Here is a 26441-nt window from a genome sequence, read left to right on the forward strand (position 1 = left end):
CACTGACATTTATCTTGATCAAATGATTTTCAGGATGGCAACACATACAGTTTAAACAGAAAAAGTTAATTGCAAAATGAAAATGTTGTATGCTTTTCATTTCTGGTCTGTCTCTTTAAAAGAAACCTAATTAGGAACATTGTTATCTGTATTACTTTTCTGCCTGTGCACATCAGGAGTGGATGAGCTCATCCTTCTCTCTTCTCAGAGCTGTAACACAATTAGCTCTAATGCACAACTGAGAGAGTCCCATAGCTGACAAACACACAGTACAGACATGCAATTTTTTATTGTGCAAGTGTGCACTTTCATTGATTTTTCATGAAAAAACGGCCATCCTGACAGTTGAAATATGTAAAGCTCTGTTTTAATGCATCAGCCCATCTGTTGAGTGCAATTGGGCTACTTTATTTGTCTCGTAAAGTGAAAAGGTCCTGAGTTATAAGATGTTGAAAACAAAGAGCTGGATCTCAATCCGCTTAGATGGCAAATGCATGATATGCAAAACATTTTTTTTATGTGGATAATAAGTTTCTTTATGTAACACTGTATGTAATTTTTTACAAATTTGCTAGGATATTTCAAAATATGGGTATATGGGTATGGACGAATATTTTTCTGTATTTGTGAGAAGCTGTCATGAAATAGATCATCTATACCGTGGAAGAAGAGATGTCTGGTTTTATGAAGTATGACAGCTGGCAGAGAGCCTTGATGGATGTAATTACAGGCAGGAAAGAGGCAGTGCTTCTGTGACTGAAAGGAAAACAGTGAGAGGCTACTTGGAAGGGTCTGCAGACAAGGGACAGACTTTGAAAGTCATCCAAATATAGCAGTCGATTCAGGTAACAGCGGCACAATTAGGAGGCTAATCAGATGGGCATTAACATTTAACCAGAGCTGTACGAAGCAGAATATCTATTTTATATTGCATGTCATTTAAAGATAATCCGTTTTCTTTGATCTATTAAGCATGTTTTACAGCGGGTGTGAGTGGGTAAATTTCTATGCCTGTGTTCCTGACTGTGTGTGATAGAAATATCTGGCTGTTTTTTTAGGGCACACTAAAAATATAGATTTTCATCATTTGAACAGTCTTAATATTGATTCTTAAAATTTAAAGATCAATCTTTCACTCTGTCCCATTGTTTCCTGCTTTTTTTAGTCATATTTTACAGGTTTACAGTGCAAAATGAATGTGGAAATATGTGTATCACAAAATAATGGCACATAATAATGTCCTCATGGGCTATACACACTAGCATACAGTGCAGTGAAAAGGTTTTTACCCCCTTCCTGTTTTTTAATTTTTTGCATATTTGTCACACTTAAATGATTCAGATCGAACTAATTTTAATATTACACAAAGATAATGCAAATAAATACAAAATGCTAAATGATGATTTCATTTATTAAGGGAAAAAAGCTGTCCAAGCCTACCTGGCCCAAAAAGAGGGCACAACTAGAAATCAGTAGTTAAGTTGTATTTACAACACTGTTCCAGAGCAGTGCAACGCAAATATTAGAGTCTGTGCAGCATATTTTACGGATAACTATTTCCTGAACCTGGCAGGAGAGTAGCCTACAATGCTGGCTTACACGAAGGCTGTTTCTATAAAGTGGGGCAATTCCAACTTTACAAGGACAATCTGGTGCTTCTGACTCACAGCCTGTAAGTACGTTTCTGCTACTGACGATTCAAACACGAGTTTTGAGCTGTGTAGAGTAGCTCTTGTTGTTTGTCGTTTCTTCGATCACAAATGCAGACATGGTAATGTTTTAAAAAGACAGTATAAGTCATTATAAACAGTAATTATGTCCCCTCTGGATGCAACAAATGCTTCGTTTGTAATGGGTTTTATTGTTTTAGTCTCGTCAGCGTTAGGAAACACCATCACAATGTGGTGAGGGGCGTAACATTTCCGTCACACGCTTGAGGTAGTCGGCCAATCACAACGCACTGGATAGCTGGCCAATCAGAGCACGCCTCGCTTCTCAGAATGATGAGCTTTGTAAAAATGGGACGCATTTTAAGAAAGGCGGGGCATAGAGGAGTAACAATAATGTACAGTATGTGGAAAATAATGTTTTTTTTTACTTTAAACCACATAAACACATTGCATTATACCAAATACACAAAATATTGTTCTTTTTAGCAACGTCATATGACCCCTTGAATTAAAACAATTCTGCAAAGAAGAGTAGGCCAAAATTCCTCCACAGCGATGTGAAAGACTCATTGCCAGTTATCGCAAACGTTTGATTGCAGTTGTTGCCGCCAAGGGTGGCACAATGAGTTATTAGGTTTAGGGTGTAATTACTTTTTCACATAGGGCCAGGTAGGTTTGGACAGCTTTTTTTCCCTTGACAAATAAAATCATTGTATTTTGTATTTACTTGGGTAACTTTTGTGTAATATTAAAATTTGTTTGATGATCTGAATCCTTTAAGTGTGACAAAAAAAAAAAAACAGGAAGGGGGCAAAAACATTTTCACAGCACTGTACTAGCTAGTCGGATTTAGCAACAAATTAAGCATTTTCATTCTTCGTAATTAATCAGAAACAGAGCAAACAGTTTAATCTGATTCATAAAGAAATGACTTCTCACTCAAAAAAGACGTGTTGGCCACCTTATAGTCTGCCAAGTTTCAAATCATCCTCAGTCTGAAGACACTTTAAAGCCTTAAATGACTTTAGGCTGCTCTCTTCTGCTTGTCTGATTCTCCATGATTATGTTTTAATACGAAGGGCACTGGAATCACCGTTTCTTTATGCACACCAATAAAACGGGTCACAGTTGAACTGGCATCTAGATTGAAAGCATAAGTGAAATTACCAACGGCCATATGCTGTGTTTCTACTGTTATGGCAGATTATAATGACTGTCTCCTGATGACTCACGCCTCTTTAATGAGAATAACAGACGTAAACATAAGGGAGGAGAGGATGAGCAGCTCTGGCTTTTTATCTCCTCTTCCTCTAAGGCCGGTCCTTTCATGTGAGGCTGTACTTCTGTAAGAACTCCCTGCAGAGGAAGACTCCCTGAAGCAGTGAACTGCTCGCATCCAGACTGACTTAAAGAGCTCATGCTAATCTCCCTTTTTGTACATCTCTCTCTTTTGTAAATCGGTCTAAATCAATCAGTCAAAATCGATCACAAATCCTTCCTTCCCTCTCTGCCTTCATCTATTTATACAATGATATATGTAACTCCTCCTCAATCACTCCATTAAATGATTACTTCAGCTAAAAAATGAAGATTACAGTATGTTCTGTTCTTCTGAATTCTGTCAAAGCTGCTCTTTTACAAACAACAAAGGTAGTGGTGAAACAAATCACTATAAAAGAAGTCTATACAAATTGTGTGCTCTTTTTTTAAGTCTTCCAAGGCCATATGACAGTTTTGAATGAGGAACAGAGTGAAAATTAATAATAGTAATAATATACATATTTATATACTGTAGGTGGTAGGTGCTCAATAAACTTTACATAGCAAACATAAATATATAAATAAAAATTTATAAATATATAAATAAAATAAAATATATATAAATAAAAATGTGAGGAGTCAGTAAGTTATTTTTATTTGTATTTATTTTATTATTTTATTTTTTTAAAGAAAGTATTATGTATTTTAACATTGATAATAATGTGAACTCTGATTAGTGACAGGATAGATTGTGGGGGATATATATATATATATATATATATATATATATATATATATATATATATATATATATATATATAAAATCACAATATTACTGATTTTACTGCATTGTAGATCAAATAAATGCAGTCTTGGTGAGCACAAGAAACTTCTTTCAAAACCCTTAAAAAGTTGTACTGTACTAATTGCAAAGATGCATTTGTTGCATGGAAAAGAGCAGTGTGAACATTTCTCAAAACATCTGTTTTCCCCAGAAGAAACAACATGAAAATGAGTAAATGATTACTGTAATAAATTTATCCATCCACCCATCTTGCAGTAAAGGATATTGGTCATGTGTGCGCTGTCTCTTGGCTAGCGAATCCTCATCACTGATACCGGCCATCAGATATCGGAGTCCGGTCACCCATGTCCTCGCTTCCTCTGCATTAGAGGTGACCAAGTCCAGAGATTCCATGTGATTGCCATGGTAAATAGTAAAACAACAACTCTGATCAAAGTTCCCTTCTGCATGGCGATGGAAAATGTCAGACTGACGACCTTCTGTGACCTTGTAGAGTGAGTCGATGGTGACTGGAAGAAAGAGAGAAAAGAGAACATGATCTTTGAACCCCTGAAACAATGAGCCACTAACTATGGATGACCAACACGCAGAGATACATTCATTAGCAAAAGCCTTGCCAGCAGCAATCTGACCCACATTACTCCACTTCAATAAAGATTTGTTTGGACGAAGAGTTCAATTTAAAATGAAATCAATAGATACTGAAGTGGAAATAGTATGTTAATGATACTTATTGATTGTGTAACTGAATATACAATTATTTGGAGTAGCAAAGTCTGACAGTTATCACCCCTACTTCCCCATCTTCGTTATGTTTGTTTCTCTTTTCACTTTTAAAGCATTGAAGCATAACAATATGTAATTAGATTTCAGCACTATTTCCTCCCTATGTCTTTTGCTCTCTGTTGCTCTCGTTATTCATCACTCTTTCTTTGGTTTCCCATAAGGGAACCTAGGCTTTAGTGTTGGCGGCCGAGTGTTCGTTGTGTTGCTTTTCATGAAAGCACAATTCTTGACAGCCTCTGCAGGCACTGTGTGCTTTCTGTCCACTTCAGTCTTATCAACATCTAAACTCAAACCAGCCTCTGAATCTTTCAGAAATCCCCTTCCAAAGGGATATTTCTTTTTTACACAACCACATGTCATTTCACCAGCCCTCCAGGACCGAGTTTGGACAGCCCTGGTCTAAATGGTTCCATAAAGAACCTTTAACATCTGAAGAACCTTTCTGTTTCACAAAAGGTTCTTTGTGGCAATAGAAGGTTCTTCAGATTATAAAAAGTTAAGAAAAAGATGGTTCTTCAAAGAACCTTTGACTGAATGGTTCTTTGTGGAACCAAAAATGGTTCTTCTATGGCATCACAGCGAAGAACCTTTTAAGCACCTTTTTTTAACACCAGAATCATCATTGATTCTCATGTAAAGTAAAAGACGAACCATTAATAATGAATTCAATAAAATTTCTGTCATCATTCATTCTCTTTTGTGTCGTTCCAAATAGTGTGACTTTCTTTCTTCTGAAGAACCAAACAGTTCTCCTGGCCACTGACTTCCATTGTTAGACATTTCTCAAAATATCTTCTTTTATGTTCCATAGAAAACAAGAAAGTCATACAGTTTTGGAACGACATCAGGGTGAGTAAATAACATAAATCAGGGTGAGTAAATTACATAAATCAGGGTGAGTAAATGACATTGTCATTTTTGGTTGAAATATCCTTTTAGATTTCAGTATGAAGACTTTGAATATAGTTTACCAGTCAAGGATCACAATTTTGATGCATTTATAGTGTGTTTTGTTGTCATTATCTTGTTTTATGGCAAGAGCTGAGTAGATTCCACAGAAAATTTTCCTTTTGTGTTCCACTGAATAAAATAACAGCATGCAGGTTTAGAATGAAATGAGCAGAATATAACATTACAGAATTTTTCATTTCTGAGGGAGCTAGTCCTTGAACACAGATCTTTAACACTTCCTGTTATGATAATAATCTTATCAAACAGCTACGCATGTGTTCTGGAAAGCCAAGTCACATCAAAGCCGTTGATTCCGGTGCTGATCCCTTAACCTGACAATGAGCTGGGCACAATCTGTCTTTTTTTTAATTATGCAAATGGACTAACAAAGAGGCTTATCGTATGAGAGCAGTTCACAAACATGACAGTGGCAAACTAGAGAGAAGGTGGGGAGAAAGGGGGTGAGATGGAGGGGACAATAGCACTTGAGTTTTTTTTTTAACCGTTCTGTGTAATAATCCACCCATCTGGGCTGGGTCAGATCAGCTCCGTTAACAAAAGCCTAAAGTGAATATGGAGAGTAGTGAACAGGATTTATAACAGCTCATCCAGGGAAAAAAGGAGCGCTTATGCAGAATTCACTTCACCCAAACAAGCAGAGTGGAGCACAGACACAGATGGTGAGAGAGCGGTGTGTTTCTAGAAGCCCCTGGCCTGTGATTCATACATATCCATTATGTAAGAGAGAAGAGCTGCGCTCAGACACTCAATGTATAAAAATCAACATGGGCTGCTTTGATGGGGAAGCAGAAGGGAGCAAGTATTACACAGAGACTAAAAGAGGGGGAGGAAAAGACAAAGAGAGAGAAAGGGAGAGCCAGCGAACAAGAAAAAGACATCAAGAAAGTGACAGAGAGAAAGAGATCAGTAAACCACAGATGCGGAACATTGAAAGCAGATGGTTTCTGACTCTGATTTGTCACTAGCTATGTTTCCATCAATAGGGAATTTAATACATGTAAAAAATATATATATTTGAAATATCACAAAAAAAAAGACTGCAACTGTTCCATGTTTTCAAGAGAACAACATTCTAGGGGACAATGGAGCAAAATAGGAAAGAAAAACTTCTGAATAATTGAGTCATATAACTTTGAAGCACAACTATGAAATTTATTTAGGTAAATGTGTTTCATTGCATTTTTTTTTTTTGCACATTTTAGACATTTTCTTTGCATCTTGTTCCATACAGCATTTTTTTATGCAATATCCATAAATAAAAAGGATTCTGATATTCTGTGGTGCATCTACTATTTTTTTTTTGCCATTTAGATTCTGACTTTTGTTCTAAAACAAACATGCTAGCTTCATTTTATTATTTCACTCCATCTTTCCACTCCACTTAATTTTTCCTCATATAAGATCATTTTAACTGAAAGCAATATTTCAAAATATGTTAATTTATTTATATAATAAGTAGTTGTCTGTCAGCAAATAAAATTCTTGATCACTCTGTCAAGGTTTATTTTCAGATGACTGCACATCCCAGTGTTATTTTAAAATGTACATACTATTAATTATAGAAATTATTATTAATTGAATTAACTTTACTTTTATATTTTCAGTTTTCATTTTTGTTTAAGATTTAGTTATATCGTAATGTGCTTTTATGTGTTTTTGTTTGTTTGTTTGTATTTGACTTCATGTTTGTTAGCATTTCAACTCAAACTATTTCAGTTATGAAAAGATTATTAAAAAGTTATGTTATAAAAAGTTATATATAAAAAAAGATTTTGAATGATTTCAGTTTTAGTTAACAATAACAAAACTGCATCATCATTTACATATATTAAACAAAATCTTTCAGCTGCGTACATTCTTATGTTTACATACATCTGTGTGTGTTTGACTTACTCTTGGCTTTCTCACTCTTGCGAGACGGTCTCCAGCGGATGCAGGAACGGTGTTCATCCAAATAGAAGAGCCGGACCAGACCTTTAGAACCGTTCTTCAGCTTCACCATCTGAGTCCCCGACTGCATCACACTCATGCATCGCTCAACTGTGAGTACAAAATAAACACACACATACACATTGAGTGGGCAGACCCACACTTAAACAACGAGGTGAAAATGTAAAATGGCATAAAATTGGATTCTGTCACTACAAATAAGTAACAGTTGATGGATGGAGGTTATAAATTGGCTGATAACAGCACTATGGATATTTTTAGATAGTGTGACGATGGGCGTCATTTTAATTGTGACACATATACAGCAGTTATGGAGCACACTGAGTGGCAGGATGTGACAAAATTAGATAACTGGCAGGTTTTGCTCAATTACAACCAAGGCAAAGAAAAGAAGAGCTTGAAGAAGGTTCAGAAACCCTGCTGAAAACTCTGAGAGGCCTGTGAGAAGTCCAACAAAAGCCAAAATGATGCAACACAGCAGGCTGCCTACAACCCAGCTTATCTTCTTGACTGAGTGAGATGGCAACTCCCTGTCCTAAAGGGCCACTGGGACCAATCGGCTGACAGAGTTGAAGGTCTCTAAATAAAACCTCTGCCTCGGCTGAGGCTGGCTCGCTGCAAAACAAAGACAAGCACGAGAGGAGAACATGTGCATATGCATGGCTGCTTCTCCTTCAAAATCACTTTGCACCATGACACCAGTGTGCTTCAGCTCATCTCCTCCATCAGAGGGCTGACGAGAAGGGCGTACAAAGTCTGAAAACTCTCCCTCCAAACCTGCTCCAACATTCACAATACTCTCAAGCACTACTTTATGCTGTCAGTGTGATTTCAGGGTGAAGTCATCAAGGAGAATCGAAAATGTGAAATCGAGCAGTAATAGTTTTGTATGTGAAACGCATGCATGTTCTCTATCTGACACGATCGCTTGTGTCAAGCAGCCTGAGGGGGTGGTAGGAAGAACAAGCTCTTGGATGATATAAAGCGAGAGTGAAATGTGATATTGACAAATGATTTATACAGGAGACAAATGAAATTGATACACTGTATCCAAACAAAGAGCAACTTAATTGTTCAGAGAACATGACATAAATAAAAAAAAAAAATAGGCATATACAGTCATGGCCAAAAATATCGGCACCCTTGGTAAATATGATCAAAGAAGTCTGTGAAAATTAATCTGCATTGTTAATCCTTTTGATCTTCTTTTTTTTTTTTTTTAAATCACAAAAATCTAACTTTTCATTGAATTATATTATTTTAATTGGACACAATTATTGGCACCTTAGAAATTCTTATGAGTAAAATATCTCTGAAGTATATTCCCATTCCTATTCACAATTTGGAGCACTCCAGGGTGATTATGAACATTAAATTATCCTGCTATGGCTTCCTGTTTCAAAGCCAAAATTCCCTTAATCAACCATCACATTGGGAAAAAACATATTTCTGATGTGCAGTAAAAGATAATTGAGCTTCACAAATTAGTGAAGTGGCTTTAAGGAAAGAGCTAGCGCAGTGAAAATTCCCATTTCCACCATCAGGGCAATAATTAATCATTTCCAATCAACATAAAATGTAACGAAACTGCCTGGAAGAGGACGCGTGTCTATATTGTCCTAATGCACGGTGAGAAGGAGAGTTTGAGTGGCTAAAGACTCTCCAAGGACCACAGCTGGAGAATTGCAGGAAATAGTTGAGTCTCGGGGTCAGAAAACCTTTTTTAAAAATTGTAAAACAGCACCTACATCACCACATGTTGCTTGGGAGGGTTTCAAGAAAAATTATCCTAGCTCATCCAAAAACAATCTCCAGCATATTCAGTTATTAGACACGACTGGAACTTCAAATGGGACTGGCTTCTATGGTCAGATGAAACTAAAAAAATTAGCTTTTTAGCAGCAAACACTCAAGATGGGTTTGATGAACACATGGATAAAAAAGTACCCCATGTGTACAATGAAATATACTGCTGTACACATGGGGTATACTTTGATGTGGTAGGCCTATATTTCTGCTGGAGGTCCTGGACATCTTGTTTAGACACATGGCATCAAATACCAACAGATAAAAAAAATCAATAATTGACTGACTCTGTCAGAAATCTTATAATGGACCATGTTTGTCTTCCAACCATACAATAATCCAAACACAAACCTCAAAAATGGGTCACTGAGCACAAAACCAAGCTTCTGCTATGGCCATTCCAGTCCTCTGACCTGAACCCTGTAGAAAATGAGTGAGGTGAACTGAAGAGAAGAAGCACCGACATGGAGCTGGGAATCTAAAGGGTCTGGAGGTATTCTGGATGAAGGAATGGTCCCTGATCTCTTGTCAGGTGTTCTCTAACCTCATCAGTGTCAGGGAACTGTGGTGTGTCTGTCATGTGTTCCTGCCCCTTGTGCCCATATTTGGTTTGTTTCCTGTCCTTGTCATATGTAATCATCAGTTAATTCTTGTCTAGCCGTGTTCGTCTCATTAGCGTGTGTATTTAAGTTCCTGCCTGTTGAGTTTCGTGCTGTCTGGTCTACTCGTTAACCCCGGTGTGTGATGTCCTTGTCTGCCTTGCCTTGTCCTGTCCTGCCCTGCCATGTCTTGATGTTCAGTAAAGTGTTATTTGAGTTTATATCCTCGTCTGCGTGTTCCTGGTTCCTCCCTCGTGTGTGCACCGTGACAGAAGACCAGACCAAATCAGTAAGCGGCGCCCCTTCACCTCGTTTTGTTTTTCGTTTTCACAAGTCTTGTTTTGTTCCTGTTTTGTCTGTCCCTCGCGGCATGGAAGTCGCCGCTCGTCATCCTGCCTTAGCCTGCGTCTAGTGGGCGTGGGAGTTTGGTGGGATCACCGCGAGTGCCGCGAGTCCGCTGGCCGCGAGCCCTCAAGTCAAGCCCGCCGATCGCGGGAGATATCCGCCGCTGCCCGCGGCTATCCCAAGCCTGCCGCTCACCCAAGTCCGCCGTCCGTGGGGAAAGCCAACCCACCGTCGGCGGCTTCCCCAAGTCACGCCGCCGTTCGCGGCTCACCGACCCCGCCGTTCGCGGGAGATCACGCCGCTTTCCGCGGCTCACCGACCCCGCCGTTCGCGGGAGATCACGTCGCCGTCCGTGGGGAAAGCCCACCCACCGTCGGCGGCTCCCCTGTTCACGCCGCCGTCCGCGGCTCCCCTGTGCACGCCGCCGGTCCGCCTCTGACTCAATGCCCGCCGGTCCGCCGCTGACTCAATGCCCGCCGGATTGCCGCTGACTCAAGCCCACCGGATTGCCGCTGACTCAAGCCCACCGGATTGCCGCTGACTCAAGCCTGCCGGCCGCCGCCTCTAACCCTCTCCGTGGATCAAGTCCACATGTCTCGGCCAGGAGAGCCGTGTTTGTTTGTTTGTTGTGCCCACAGGAACATTTTAAAAAAACCATGTCATGTCTTGTCCATGGAGACTCGTCTGGGGCAGGCGGCTTCTTGGGTTGTGGCCATGGAGGCCAGTCGCAGCCGCTTGCCCCCCCTGTCGCAGAAGTGGAGGAGGTTGCTGAGGGACCCTGTGAGGGCCCCTGACTCCTCGTCATGCCCAGAGGAAGCCTCAGCTTCCTAGCCAGCCCAGGAGGGCTTCTGGTTCCTGTGGGATGTCTTATTGTGTTTGTCTGACCCTGGAGGGTTTCATGTCGTGTCTTGTACTGTTTTGTTTGTCTAGCCCCGGAGGGCTCCTGATACCCCCTGGATTCCCCATGGAAATTTTGGGGGGGGGTAGTAGAGCTCTGGGTGGAGTGGGTGGGCCGAAGAAGGATGCCATGGCCACAGTTACCACCTGCCATGGCCTCCTGAGCTCCCTGCTCCGCCATGGGTCCTGTCTGTCTGTTCCGCTCTGGAGGTCCCCGTCCTGTGGTCCGTGTCTGTCCTGAGAGGCCTCCAGAGCGCCCACCCCCCCCTCCCTGATGGAACTGTTAAGGCTCGGGACGAGCCTTTCGGGAGGGGGGAGTTATGTCAGGGAACTGTGGTGTGTCTGTCATGTGTTCCTGCCCCTTGTGCCCATATTTGGTTTGTTTCCTGTCCTTGTCATATGTAATCATCAGTTAATTCTTGTCTAGCCGTGTTCGTCTCATTAGCGTGTGTATTTAAGTTCCTGCCTGTTGAGTTTCGTGCTGTCTGGTCTACTCGTTAACCCCGGTGTGTGATGTCCTTGTCTGCCTTGCCTTGTCCTGTCCTGCCCTGCCATGTCTTGATGTTCAGTAAAGTGTTATTTGAGTTTATATCCTCGTCTGCGTGTTCCTGGTTCCTCCCTCGTGTGTGCACCGTGACAATCAGGCATTATAGGAGAAAATTTAGAGCTGTTAAACTGGCAAATAGAGATTTCAAAAAGTATTGAATAAAAGGGTGACGTTAATTGTGGCCAATGTGTATTAGAGAAAAACATTTATTTCAGAATGATATTTCTCCCCATTTTAAATTCTTATTATCCAATGAAAATATATATTTTTGTGAATTTTAAAATAAAAGATCAAAAGGATTAACAATGCAGATTAATTTTCAGCCTTCTTTGATCATATTTACTAAGGGTGCTGATATTTTTGGCCATGACTGTACATGACCAATGCTTCCATGTAAAATGACTAGGGTCTAGATTTACTTAACGTCAATGCAGATGGGAGGGGATATTTCTGCAGGTGATTTACTGACAACACACAAATAAAAGAGCACAGATGCAACATCTCATTTCCATAATGACCAGCGCAATCTACCAAGAGCAGCGCAAATTAGCGCATGCTTAAAGACACGCTTTTTGGGGGCATTAAATGATGGCGCAAATACTAGTAATTTGACGAGCGCAAATGTTAGTAAATTGCATTGTGTGATTCATTTTAATACTCTCCTCCCAAAAATGTTGCATCTGAAATGCATACAAATGCATATTCAATAAGGTCAGGTGAAAAATAATTGTGTCCATGCCTTTTCAGCGCTAATTCTTCACTGCGCATCTTTAGTAAATCTTGACAGTACTGTTTTTTTTTCTTTCTTTTGTGGAAAAGACAAGGACATTAATTGAATTGACTGTGTCATTAATTGAAGGAATTATTTGAATTGAATGTGTCATGACAGATCACTGCAGTGCCTCAGTTCAAGCTGCACGTGAACTGATCGTCTTTTCAAATTTAAAGTACAAAATAAACATGAATGAACATCAGAACATATTTTATTTCAACAGCGGAAAGACATCAATATTTTTCAAGATTATGTCCACCGAAGTTAATCTACTCTCCTGTCTGATTTGTTTTTCAGACAAAATGGCAGATTCTGCTTTATAATTGGTCAGATCGCCTGTCAATTAAGCTCTTTGTGAAGAGTCAAATTGAATGAAGAATGAAGTGGATGTTATATGTGCTCAGTGTTGTTGTTGTTGTTGTTGTTGTTGTTGTTAGCTACAATAAAAACTATTAAGAATTGTTTTTTGTTGACTGAAATAAATCGGTCATAAATCGGAAAACAAAAATATAAAAAAAATTATATATAAATATGAAAAGATGTCATGATAAAATTTATCAAAATCATTTTTAAAATAATTTTAAAACACAAAAGCACATAGCAAAATGACAAACTAAAATTAAAAGGAAAAATGAAAATATTAAAATAAAAACCTGTTCAATATATTAATCAATGCTGTATAGTAGTTTAAGAATAATACTGTAATGCTGCATGTGTTGTATTTTACATCTTTGGAAGCCATATGGGTGACAAACAGATTGAAATATAAATAATTATCCATTGAAAATGTACATTTGATCAAAATCTCCTGTGTTGTGTTTTTACAGCCAATATTTCAATATAGACAATTGCGAATGAGATCTGATGCTTTTTTAACCTTTTAGTCTTCATACTAACTATATGCTTTCATAGTATGGAAAACAAAAGTTTAGATCAGAAAGTTTAGTGAGTAAAGTACAACCAAAAATAAAAAAAATAGGCAGCTCTGTTGGTGTGAAAAGATTCACAAGAACATTGTTACACAAAATCTTGAGTGTCTCTGTACATACACAACTTCCTGATGCTCAGAAAATACCCTCTAAACATCAGATGTCATTTAACACCGCATATTTTCATAATACACCAGTACTTACAGTATGTAACATTACAATCTATTTCAGTTATTGTCGAACCACGCTTGTAGACAGCAGTACTGGGAAGGATATAGATCAACTGGAGCAGAGTTTAACATAATGGACAGGACAATTGAAAAGGATTTGAAATCTAATCTCACTCCCAGAAAGCAATGTCAACAGGATGTAGATGCACACACACACACACACATCTGCTAGATGATTAGTAGAACATAATGGACGCAGGCTCAGACAATTTGTACCAATTCACTGTCTGTGATGATGAAGTGGAATTAACAGTTCTGAAATTAATTGAGGGATAAAAAGGATGAAAATGGAGTACAGTAGAGAGAGAATACCTAAGAAAAAAAACCCTCAAACTCCAATTCACACAGGATAGGCTGCAGGTCGCTGAGCTAAGATGCTTGTGGAGAATCCATGTTAGATATGGGTCTCTGGGTAAAAACAATGATTCTGACCCAGATTATAGAGGCCAGACATTGAAAGATCATGTTGTACATTGATCTAAATCTACAAAGAATCCAGAATTATCCTTCTCTACCTTCTATCCCTTCCACCGACTCATCTATTCATCCAAAATGAGAGCATAAGAGTTGCAGCATCCTCTGACTGTCCCGACCAAAGCTCCGGCCCAATTTCACTATCAGCACTTCACAGATTGGGACGCAATCCACAATCCAATTAGATTTGACATGACCATGAAAGACAATGCTTTCTATTCCCCCTTTGAAATACACTCTAACCCTCATTCTTTTCCTTTCTCACCGTCTTCAAACACTGACGTTCACTTTGCATCCAGATTGAAGACCGAAAGAAGGTACTGTGTGGTGGATTTGTTTATATTGCCCAAAACACCACACATTATTACTACTATTGCTCAGCTGTTAGAGATCTGAACAAACCCCTGACCTTAAGTGGGATGTAATATGTCCTACACTGACTGCGCTACGGACATGAGTGAGATGTTGATCCTGCAGAATTTGCCCTGTGAAGGAACAATAAAGAGTTCTGCTACTACTATACTGATACCTTACACTGTTTATCTTTATTACTTGTCTTTAGACTTTGTAAATCCCACTGATTTACACTGAGAGAAAGACTCAATCCATAACTTGGTGGGTGATTTTGACCATATGTGCTAAAAAAAAGGGGGGCTTCATCTAAATTAAGTCAAACATATTATTTGACATCAATAAACCAACCTGTTTAAAGCTTGGAGCTGGCACGCTTTGTTTTTTAAAGAAGCATTTTGATTAAAAACCCTGTAAAACAGCAATGTTGTGAAATATTAATATAATTTATAACATTTTCTCTTTTATATATATATATATATATATATATATATATATACACAGACTTCAGTGTCACATGTTCCTTCAGAAATCATTCTAATATGCTGATTTAGTCCTTTTGAAAACATTTGTGCTGCTTAGTATTTTTGAGGAAACCATTTTTTTCAGGATTCTTTGATGAATAGAAAGTTAAACAGCATTTATTTTAAATAGAAATATTTAACATTAACAAGCTTACTTCCTCAAAAATGTATCAACTTTCAAAAAGAAACCATACTGACCCCAAACTTGGTATTGTACATTACCAACAATAATGTATTTAATATAGAAATGTCAAATAGAAGGGTAAAAATAGCAGATTACACTTTTTAAAAACACTTTTAATTCTACTGTCTCTCAACATGTTTGTGGGGTGTCATAACTAGCAGTGATGAAGCAATAGGTTATACTGTACATCATGTTAATCTTACAAAATAACAGGATTCAGAGATAGAAAAAGGAAAGAGATTCTTAAGTGCACACCCTCTTTAAACAAGCTCTTCTTGTTATGAAAGATTCAGGTCACTCTCTAAAGCATGTTAAGATACTGTGACAGAATAACACTCTCTGGTCTTATTAAGTGCCTGGCCTAGTCTGGCTTCCAATTTTTTTTTCTTCTTCTTTTTAATCTAGATACTTTTAATCCACTCTTTGTGGCATCTTGTCCAGATATTTGGATTTTATTTTCACACCACTAAGTCCTCTGTTGTTCCACAGTTTTAGAACTAGAAAGTAAAGTAAAAACAGAGAAACTTCTTGAAGAAGACTGTCAAACAGCATCCAGTAAAATCTGAATATTTATTCACAGATAATAAAATAAAACGCCATTTTCAGCCCAGAAAGTTTCTGCATACACAGAAAACTTTCCCAATACTTTGCTCTCCTTCTCTCTGTCTCTTGTAAACGTACAGTGTTCATAAAGCCATTGTCAGTGAGCGTTGCTGTGGAAGAAAACTATTGATTTTCATTCTCATGAAAACATTGGCTCCACCTTTCCCCCACAACACACTGTTTGTTCTTAAATAAACCCTCTCTCAGGTTCTCGCTCTCCCTCGGGGTCACACTGTATGTCTTCGCCTCCAGCTGGGTTTCAGCATAAGTTTGCAGCACATATTGCAATACAGACGTGAGCAGCAACAAGCTGCATTATAATCTCTGAGGGAATGGAGACTCTAGCCCTGTTGCAAAACCTAGTGAGCTGCCTACTTACACAGGATGTTGAAGGGATTGTTCACATTTCGTTTCGTCATTACAAACATGTATGGCTTGCTTTTTTTATTTTTGAAGAACTTTTTTTCTGTTTTTGTTCATAAAATTAAGTCAATGAAGGCAAACTCACTGAAAAAAAAAATATCCAAAATAGAGAATGAGGAAAGAAACATTCTGATTCAATACTGAGAAGTATAACTAAAATAGTTTAATCTGGTAAAAATAAATAAAAGTAAGTACTTGGCCCAATATGTGCGCTTTGTATTCTTTGTATGACTTTTCCCTCAATTAATTCTTAATTTGCTGCTTATTAATAGTTAGTAAGGTAGTTGTTAAGTTTAGGTATTAGGGATGTAGAACAGGGTCATGTAGAATAAGGCATTAATGTGTGCTTGATTACTACTAATAAATGGCTAATATTCTAGTAATATGCATGCTAATAAGCAACTAATTAAGAGACCCTATATAAAGTGTTACCGCAACATGTTAACATCAAACCTGGGTTATTATAGTTAAAACAAAACCCATAATAAAAACCCTAACTCTAAAATCAAATTAAAGTAAAATAACAGAATAAAATAACATTGCAGCTATAGTTTCATAGAAACATTTCTCATTTTGATTTAGTTGAACTTGATGACAAAGAATAACAAAAACAGAAAACTAAATTATTAAATCTTTAGAGGGACAGTTCATCCAAAAATGAAAATTGTGTCATCATTTACTCAACGTCCACTTGTAACAAACCTGTACCAGTTTCTTTCTTCTGCCAAACACAAATGATTGACAGTAGCCATTGACTTCCATAGTTTTTTTTGACATACTGTGGAAGTCAACGACTACATTGAACTGTTGGTTATCCACGTTCTTCAAAATATCTTCTTTTGTGTTCAACAGTGGAAATTGAATATTCATACATGTTTGGAACAACTTGAGAGTGAGTAAATAATGACTGTACAATTAAAGTACAATTAAAATGAACTACTAATTCAAAATATTAACAAAAACTATTATAGTATCTCAGTGACACTAAAATAACATTGTAACAAAATATATTGGAATAAATTGCAGAGTTGTTGCCTAAACAGAGCCCAAATCAGCCACTCTTAAAGTGCAATCCCGGTCAGGATGCTGTCTTCAGGCTAATTCACACTGCACCAACAGACGCCAACCAATGGCCAACCAATGGCGTCAATCACTAGATTAGGCTACGTCATTTCTCAGACATTCCACAACCCAACAAAGGCTGCCTGAACATGTTCATTCGATGAAAAAAGCAGACGAATGCCGACGGGGATAACACTGGTCCGACTTAACTCAACGAACGTGTCTAATGCTGTTGAACAGCATTTGTGTGTGCAGTGTGAAGCTCCCTATCTAGGCAGCAGACAACAAAGGCAGCTCACCAGCTTGAGATTTCCTTTAAAACAAGAAGCTTTTTGTACCTTATAGCAAATGTTAATGCAACATATAAACAAAGTATGTATCTTCCTTTGCTTTTTTGTTTAGCCTCCAACTCCTGGTGAACGGTTTTGTAAAATGTTGACATTATGGATCAGAACATCTCTAGGCTGCTGTTCCCCAAGCAAGCAAAAGTACTTTGGATAAACAGTTGGTTTCTGAAACCCACTTTAAAAGAACACTCACACATTTTTATCTCACAGATAAATACCAACTCAAGCACAAAATAAAAATATTCTATGCTTACAGGATGCCGTACAGACTTGTTTTGAAGGACCTGGAGGACTGTGTGCTCTTGTAACGGACTCATGGGATTCTGTGGACCCAAACAATTGTGATTGGAATTTTAAGAAATATGGAAACAACACAACCAAGGGTACATCAACTTCCACAAGGACACTCGACATCTGTGTACACAAGCGAACACGTGCTCTCCACTTAGTATGCCAAAACATGCAACTTAATTAGGACTTGCAAACCAGAGGATGGAGGGTGTGAAGGAATGCCCAGGAGCGTCAAAGGTCATGGACAAGCACATGTTCCCACTAAGGGTCATCAATTAGATCTCTAAATTAAGAAATCCATTTTAGTGAGCGGTCAGAACTAATAAACAATTAATGAGGGTCTCTCTCCCTCGCTCATTCCTCTTGTTTTGCATCTCTCTGTCTTAGACTCTTGTCCTCCTCTTTGGACTCTTTTATTATTGTTATTATCATGAGTCTCTCCAGCTCATTTGAAACAAATTAGTCTCATGTTGAGTAAACCTTCATGGCCAATTACTGCGCTCTGCACAGTGGGGACTCGGCACTGATCTTGAGAGAAGGAAACATGTTCATTAGGCTGCAGAGAGAGGTGCGAACACTTCAGAGAAGGATTGACAATATCCCCTCACTTCCAGGACGCCAGCCTCCCCTGCCAATTCAAGATATAATAATAACGAGTTAAAGAAACAATTAAACTGTAATCTGTGGCAGAACTTTGAAGTAAATTAATAAATTTGTAAAAAAAAAAAAAAGTGAATAGTAAACAATATAATTTATTTACTGCCTGTAAATACATTTTATTATACTGATGTTTTTTTTTTTCTTCTTTTAAATAACTTCCTGGATGTCACATCACAATGAAGTGTTCTCTCTCTCTCTATGTTAACATTTTAGATTAGGGAAGAGTTTTCCCTCAATAAACTCCTAATTTCCTGCATATTAATAGTTAGTGAGGTAGTTGTTAAGTTTAGGTAAGGGGCAGGATTAAGCAATGCAGAGTAAGGCATTAATATGTGAATATTAAGTAATAAACAGCCAATATGCTAGTAATATGCATGCTAATAAGCAACTAGCGATCTGATCCTTAAAATAAAGTGTTACCATGTTAATTTTTATATCTCTTTTTTATATTAAAAATAATTGTATTGCATTGATAGAATTATTATAATATTCAAAGTTTTATTGATATTTAAATAACATTTAACAGAATATTAATTTCATAATATATATCTAAATTAAAGGGGTCATATGACGTTGCTATAAAGAACATTATATTGTGTATTTGGTCTAATTCAATGTGTTTATGCGGATTAAGGTTGAAAAAAAAACACATTATTTTCCACATACTGTACATTATTGTTGCTCCTCTATGCTCTGCCTTTCTGAAATGCGTCGATTTTTACAAAGCTCATCGTTCTGAGAAGCGAGGCGTGCTCTGATTGCCCAGTTATCCAGTGCGTTGTGATTGGTCGAATACCTCAAGCGTGAAACGGACATGTTACACCCCTCACAGTAATGTGATGTCATGTCCCGGCGCGACGAGACAAAAACAATAAAATCCATTATAAACGAGGCATTTGTTGCATCCAGTGGGGACATAATTACTGATTATAATGATTTATACTGTCTTTTTACATTACCATGTCTGCATTTGTGATCGGAGAAACGAGAAACGACAAACAACAAACGCTACTCTACACAGCTCAAAACTCGCGTTTGAATCGTCAGTAGCAAATTCTTTAATTAAGAAAACGTACTCAGGCTGTGAGTCAGAAGCCAGACTGTCATTGCAAAGTTGGAATTGCCCCACTTTATAGAAACAGCCTTTGTGCATAGCTGGCAGGAAATAGTCCTCCGTAAAATGCGCTGCACACACTCTAATATTTGGGTTGAACTGTTCTGGAACAGTGTTGTAAATGAGTGAAGTGACATACTGCAAAGTATGGTGACCCATACTCGAAATCCGTGCTCTGCATTTAACCCATCCAACGTGCACACACACAGCAGTGAACCGTGAACACACACCCGGAGCAGTGGGCAGCCATTTATGCTGCGGCGCCACATATTATTTATGTGGTATACAACTTAACCACATAAATAATTCCTCTTTGGGAAGCCCAAACAAAGTAGTTTTGCTTTTACAACGAAGCACAGCCGGTGGCAGCAACAATACTACAGTGAGAATAATAGTTCCGCCTTCTTTCTTTGCGTATACATTTGGGCAGTGTTTTGCAAATCTTCCTACACCGTGATGTAGACGTGGGGGCGTGTTTGAATGAGCCGTTTTAGGAGGGTGCGGTCGAGTCTTAACTTTTATAAAGAATATCTCTTTGGTTTTGAGACTTTAGTTTTTGCAACTTCAGGGATCGTATCTATGCACGAACAGCTTGTAACACTCCAAAGAGAAAGGAAAGATTGAAATCGCATCATATGACCCCTTTAACACTATTTACTTTCTTAATATACGTTGTTGGTTTTATTGTGCACAATTCAGTGAATATCATCAGTGCATATTATCAGCAATCTTTCAAAAAACTTAATCATTGAAATGACTTCTTTGGCTGACAACACCAAGGTTTTAAAGTTTTTTAAAGTTTTTAAAGTTTCAACTAAGTGACAGTATGTTGTTTTGTTTTGTTTTTTGGAAAAGACAAACTGTAAACTTACATTCAGGTGTGATTCATTATTTTGTCTTGGACCAAAACCTCCAATAATACACAACATAACGTAACACAATACTAGTGTTGCTTTCGTCAACGAAAATTGTGACTAAATATCGTCGTCAACGAACCTTTATCACGTGACGAAAATGAGACGAGACGCAAAGTAAATGCGGGTCATGTGACGATGGCGATAATTAAATATATAATGCAATATTGTTGACGAAATACAAATGAGACTAAATGTGTTTTGCAAAATAAAAACTATGCTAAAATGTCTCTTCATTTTCGTTGACTAAAACGAGTCGAAACGAAATGTTATAACGTTATTTCGTCTTGTTTAGTCGCGTTATTATTATTATTATTATTTTGCAGTACTTCTGTTTGTGTCTCTTCTGGGGCTGCATCAGGTTGCACTGCGCAGACGTAGGCGACGTCACTTCCTCAAGCCTCACTCGCGGCATTATTTAGAAGACGACAACAAACATGTTAACATGTTTGGTTGGTAAAATAAATGTTGTAAATTCAAATCAGAGCGTCTTCCTTGTCTGGCATGGATGTATTCTTAAGTCTATAAGGTAACAATAATATAATAAGATAACCTTGTTTGAAATGGGTTTGGCTAAAATAAAATTTTGGTTTCGACTATACTTCTAGCGCAGTGGTGGGCCGTCAGGGGGAGCAGGGCCTTCTCTGCTGGCCCTATAAAAAACTAAATTGTGTGAAAAATGTTTTTATTGATTATTTAGGTATCATTTTCATTTGTGTAATGTCCACTAAATTGCCTATGATTAGTTTAGTTGAGGTTGAACTGGAATATCCTACATAAAGTCAGAGGCCAGCACTACAGATAGTGCTACCCTTTTGTTGAAAGACGTCACATCTGATTTGTTAAGAGCATTAGTGACAGAATCATCAGCCAATCAAATTTTGACTTTCAATGACAGCCCGGAACGAAATGTCATGCCTCGCAGGACCACGGTGCTACATAAATACAGACATACAACAATGAAGTAAAAAAAACACTATAAACCTATACACAACTAACCTTGCTTACTGAAGGCCCTGACTAAAACCCCACGGTATGCCACTGCTACTAGGTACTTATACTATATTGACTGGGTTAAATAGAATTACTACAAAGAGACTAAAATGCAATTTTCGTCAACTAAAACTAGACGAAAATAGTCATGGATAATTCTGACTAAAATAAGACTAAAATGCTCAGACTTGACTGAAACTTGACTAGACAAAAAAAGAGTATGAACGTGACAAAAACTAATAAAAACTAAAATGACAGCTTCACACAAAGACTAGACTAAAACTAAAATTAAAACAGGCCGCCAAAAACAACAATACACAATACAATACAATACAACAAAACAAAATAAAAATACATGTTTAAAAGAAGACACTACCAAGTAGCCTCACTATCACACAATCAAAAAACAACAAGAAAGAAAAAGAGAATGAAAAAGCCAATGAAATTTCATCAAAAAACAAACATGAACACATGCCTCCAAGTCGCAGCCGAGCAGCGTCACCAATGGGTTGCAAACTCCACTTTGCATTGACTTTAAAGAATACGTTAAGAATCAATCAAAACAAATGACCATTACAAAAGTAAGAACAGATTTATCTCTAGCTCAATTATGTATGCCCCATTTCTTGATGCAGTCTCCACCTGGTTTCAAAGCTATTGGCTGAGAACATACTTATAGTCCTATATTTGTTCTGTGGGACAGATGGATTTAGGCAGGACTGTAGCTTAGCAAAGCATCACAAAGCAGCCAGAGAGGAAAACAGAAGCTCAATTCAGAGGCCAGCTGAGAAAAATGGAGAAACAGAGCAAAATTTGATTTACAAGACTGTAGCGTCACTGCGTTTACCTGCTTTTGACCCAGGATATTAAAGATGACAGGAGAGAGAGGATAGAGAAAGTGTAAATAAGAAAGAGAGAGTGTGTGTCCTTATAGGCATTGGAGGCATAGGAGAACTAAAGGTGTTCAACACATCGGCGGTTGAAGACGAGAGAGCAGATCAAAGAGGCCTGGTGAGAAATACAGGGAGATATCAAACACTGAATAATTGGGTTGTAGAGGCTCAGGCTCTGTGAAGCCTAAATCACAAAGCACAGCGCGTTCAGAACCATCAGAGCAGGAACACAAAACAGAGGATGAGACATGCATTATGCAGTCAGACACCTGCGCACAGGTTCAACAAACTGCTCTGTCCTTCAGATCTGGATATACATTTACAGTTCTTAAATATAATTATTAGTCTAAATAATAGGAGTCAAACAGGGCTGTCAATAGATTCAATAATTCAAGAATAGTTTATCATTTGTATAATTATTTTAGATTGTATTTCAATAATATTTATTATTATTATTATTATTATTATTATGAAAAAAATTAGTTTATGGGTTCCTCAATTACTTTTCAAGAAATGCACTGAATTCAATGCCTCTCCAATAATTATAAATAAATAAATCCCCCATACTTTCTTAGCATATGTACAGTACAAAGACGTTTTTGCTGCTGGAGTATAATAGTCTTCTCATTAATGCTTCCTGAAAAATACAGTATTTTATAGTTGTTCAGCTACCATGATAGCCAGGATATTTCACCAAACAAAGAGTGTTATTGACTGACTTTTATTATAGGTCCCTTCTGTGTTGATAAATAGATAAATTACAAAGTGAAACAGTTTGTAATGGGACTGTCGGACACAAAGGTAAGTGGTTCAAGTGACAAAGTTTATTGACAGGTTTGGTGAACACACAGCAATGGTGGAAGACGTGGAAAAGGGTGAGTAGTGATTCTCCGTGAGCTTTGTGATCGTTCGTCAAGGATTCTAACCGTCCCTTCTTTCCTTGCAGGTCCGTAGTAAACAAGAGTATCCGAGCACTTGGGGAAGATGGCTTTCGCCAGGAGCTGGATCCTGAGGGTGAAGAGGGTGAAGAGGAACAGGGCAGAAGGTAAGTAAGCCAGGTAGGGAATTTCAGGTAGAATACTCAGCCAAGCGCTTCGTACGAGGTCTTTCCTTGTAGTCACAACAGCATGTTACTTTACTTCAAGATCGGACGATCAAGTGAGCTGAGGGAAGTGCTTTTATGAGTGCAGGATGATGACGGTGACGATGATCAGGTGAGCATGATGATTAATGAGGAACAGGTGAAAGTGATCAGTGAAGGTGAAGACGGGCCATTCTGTGACATTACCTCCCCCTCCCGGACGGCGCGTCCCGCGACGTAACAACAATACCGGGGAGGGGGGGCGGGCGTCCTGGAGGCTGGAGCAGAACCTGGACAGGACAGGGAAGCCTCCAGGGCGGATCAGGAGTCTTGGGAGGCCATGGCGGATCAGGAGCCTTGGGAGACCATGTCAGGACTGGAAATTCGGGAGGCCATGGCGGAACTGGAGACTTGGGAATCCATGGTGGATCCGGAGCCTTAGGAGGCCATGGCAGGACTGGAGATTCGGGAGACCATGGCGGATCTGGGGCCTTGGAAGGCCATGATGGATCTGGGTCCTTGGACGACCATGGCGGATCAGGGTCCTCGGGCGACCATGGCGGATCTGGGTCCTCGGGCGGTCTTGGCGGATCGGGATCCTCGGACGGCCATGGTGGATCGGGGTCCTCGGGAGGCCATGATGGATCTGGGTCCTTGGGCGGCCTTGGCGGATCGGGGTCCTCGGGCGGCCTTGGCGGATCGGGGTCCTCGGGCGGCCTTGGCGGATCGGGGTCCTTGGGCGGCCTTGGCGGATCGGGGTGCTCCGTGGCCTTGGCCCTTGGCCTGGCCACACAGACTGAGACTATATGGCCCCCCCCCAAAATTTATTTGGGAAAGTTCCCCTCTGGGGGCCACATTGGAGGAGAGGGTTCTTGAGGGCGCTCTGGAGGAGCGGACTCTTGGGGGCGCTCTGGAGGAGCGGGCGCTTGAGGGCGCTCTGGAGGAGCGGGCGCCGGAGGGCGCTCTGGAGGAGCGGGCGCCTGGGGGCGCACGGGAGGTGCGGAGCTGGACGGAACCAGCGGAGACGAAGGAGAGCTGGATGGGACCAGCGTAGATGCAGGAGGGCGCTCTTGCAGAGCGGACTCCTGAGGGCGCTCTTGCAGCGCCGACACTTGAGGGCGCTCTTGCAGCGCAGACACTTGAGGGCGCACGGGAGGCGCGAAGCTGGATAGAACCAGCGGAGACGAAGGAGAGCTGGACGGGACCAGCGGAGACGCAGGAGGGCGCTCTTGCAGCGCGGACTCTTGAGGGCGCTCTTGCAGCGCGGACACTTGAGGGCGCTCTTGCAGCGCGGACACTTGAGGGCGCTCTTGCAGCGCGGACACTTGAGGGCGCTCTTGCAGCGCGGATTCAAAGGGGCGCTCTTGTAGCGCGGACATTAGAGGGCGCACGGGAGGCGCGGGGCTGGACGGGACCAGCGGGAACTCAGGTGGGCTGGACGGGACCAGCGGGAACTCAGGTGGGCTGGACGGGACCAGCGGGAACTCAGGTGGGCTGGACGGGACCAGCGGGAACTCAGGTGGGCTGGACGGGACCAGCGGGAACTCAGGACGGCTGGACGGGACCAGCGGGAACTCAGGACGGCTGGACGGGACCAGCGGGAACTCAGGACGGCTGGACGGGACCAGCGGGAACTCAGGACGGCTGGACGGGACCAGCGGGAACTCAGGACGGCTGGACGGGACCAGCGGGAACTCAGGTGGGCACTTGCGAGGTGCCGGAATTGGTGGGCTCAGACGAGGAGCAGGCACAGGAAGGCACTGGCGAGGAGCTGGCACTGGAGGGCGCCTGCGAGGAGCAGGTACTGGATGGCACTGGCGAGGAGCAGGCACTGGATGGCACTGGCGAGGAGCAGGCACTGGATGGCACTGGCGAGGATCAGGCACTGGAGGGAATGTCATGCCCTCAAACTCAATTAAAATCCCTACCGGCACCTGTTTTTCCTTCCTCGGTGGTTCAGGGTGAACCGTTATAGGCGGCGGGATCCTCTCCAGCGCGGACGGCGCAACGTTCATCGCCCCTTGCGGCGGAATCCTCCTCGCCGTGGGCGGAACATTCATCGCCGTGTACGGCGGAATCCTCTTCGTCGCGGACGGCGCAACTTTCATCACCCTTCGCGGCGGAATCCTCTTCGCCGCGGGCGGAACATTCATCGCCGTCTCAGGCGGAGCGAATTTCTCTTGGGCGGGGGGTAAGGGCGAGCGGCGAATGGCGACCCGTTCTCCCCAAAACGGGTGGCCTGGGTAAGCCGCGACAGGCCGCCCGACATCCCACGCTGCACGGGCAGGGGCGAGCCGCGAACGGCGGCGTGAACCCCCGCAAACGACGGGAACCAGCTCAAGCATTTCGAGCGGCTATCTCGTCTTCGGTTGTTGGTCCGATCTTCTGTAATGGGACTGTCGGACACAAAGGTAAGTGGTTCAAGTGACAAAGTTTATTGACAGGTTTGGTGAACACACAGCAATGGTGGAAGACGTGGAAAAGGGTGAGTAGTGATTCTCCGTGAGCTTTGTGATCGTTCGTCAAGGATTCTAACCGTCCCTTCTTTCCTTGCAGGTCCGTAGTAAACAGGAGTATCCGAGCACTTGGGGAAGATGGCTTTCGCCAGGAGCTGGATCCTGAGGGTGAAGAGGGTGAAGAGGAACAGGGCAGAAGGTAAGTAAGCCAGGTAGGGAATTTCAGGTAGAATACTCAGCCAAGCGCTTCGTACGAGGTCTTTCCTTGTAGTCACAACAGCATGTTACTTTACTTCAAGATCGGACGATCAAGTGAGCTGAGGGAAGTGCTTTTATGAGTGCAGGATGATGACGGTGACGATGATCAGGTGAGCATGATGATTAATGAGGAACAGGTGAAAGTGATCAGTGAAGGTGAAGACGGGCCATTCTGTGACACAGTTACAGTATCCACATATTTAATTAATCACATGCATCAGTGCATTAACTTTTGTGCTCCACAT

The 26441-nt window shown here is 40.5% G+C and overlaps 1 protein-coding gene across 1 annotated transcript in view; it reads right to left on the reverse strand.

Moving 5' to 3' along the window:
- Nucleotides 1-26441, reverse strand: part of LOC306888516 (1-phosphatidylinositol 4,5-bisphosphate phosphodiesterase eta-1-like) — a gene marked incomplete at both ends in the record, with an annotated part of 106637 nt that overhangs the window by 61723 nt on the left and 18473 nt on the right. The window contains 2 exons of the mRNA XM_079446871.1: nt 4000-4244; nt 7387-7533. Coding sequence (XP_079302997.1) covers nt 4000-4244; nt 7387-7533 — 392 coding nt within the window. The remainder of the gene's footprint in view (nt 1-3999; nt 4245-7386; nt 7534-26441) is intronic.

This window comes from Barbus barbus (assembly GCF_936440315.1).
Source record: "Barbus barbus genome assembly, chromosome: 22".
Lineage (NCBI taxonomy): Eukaryota > Metazoa > Chordata > Actinopteri > Cypriniformes > Cyprinidae > Barbus > Barbus barbus.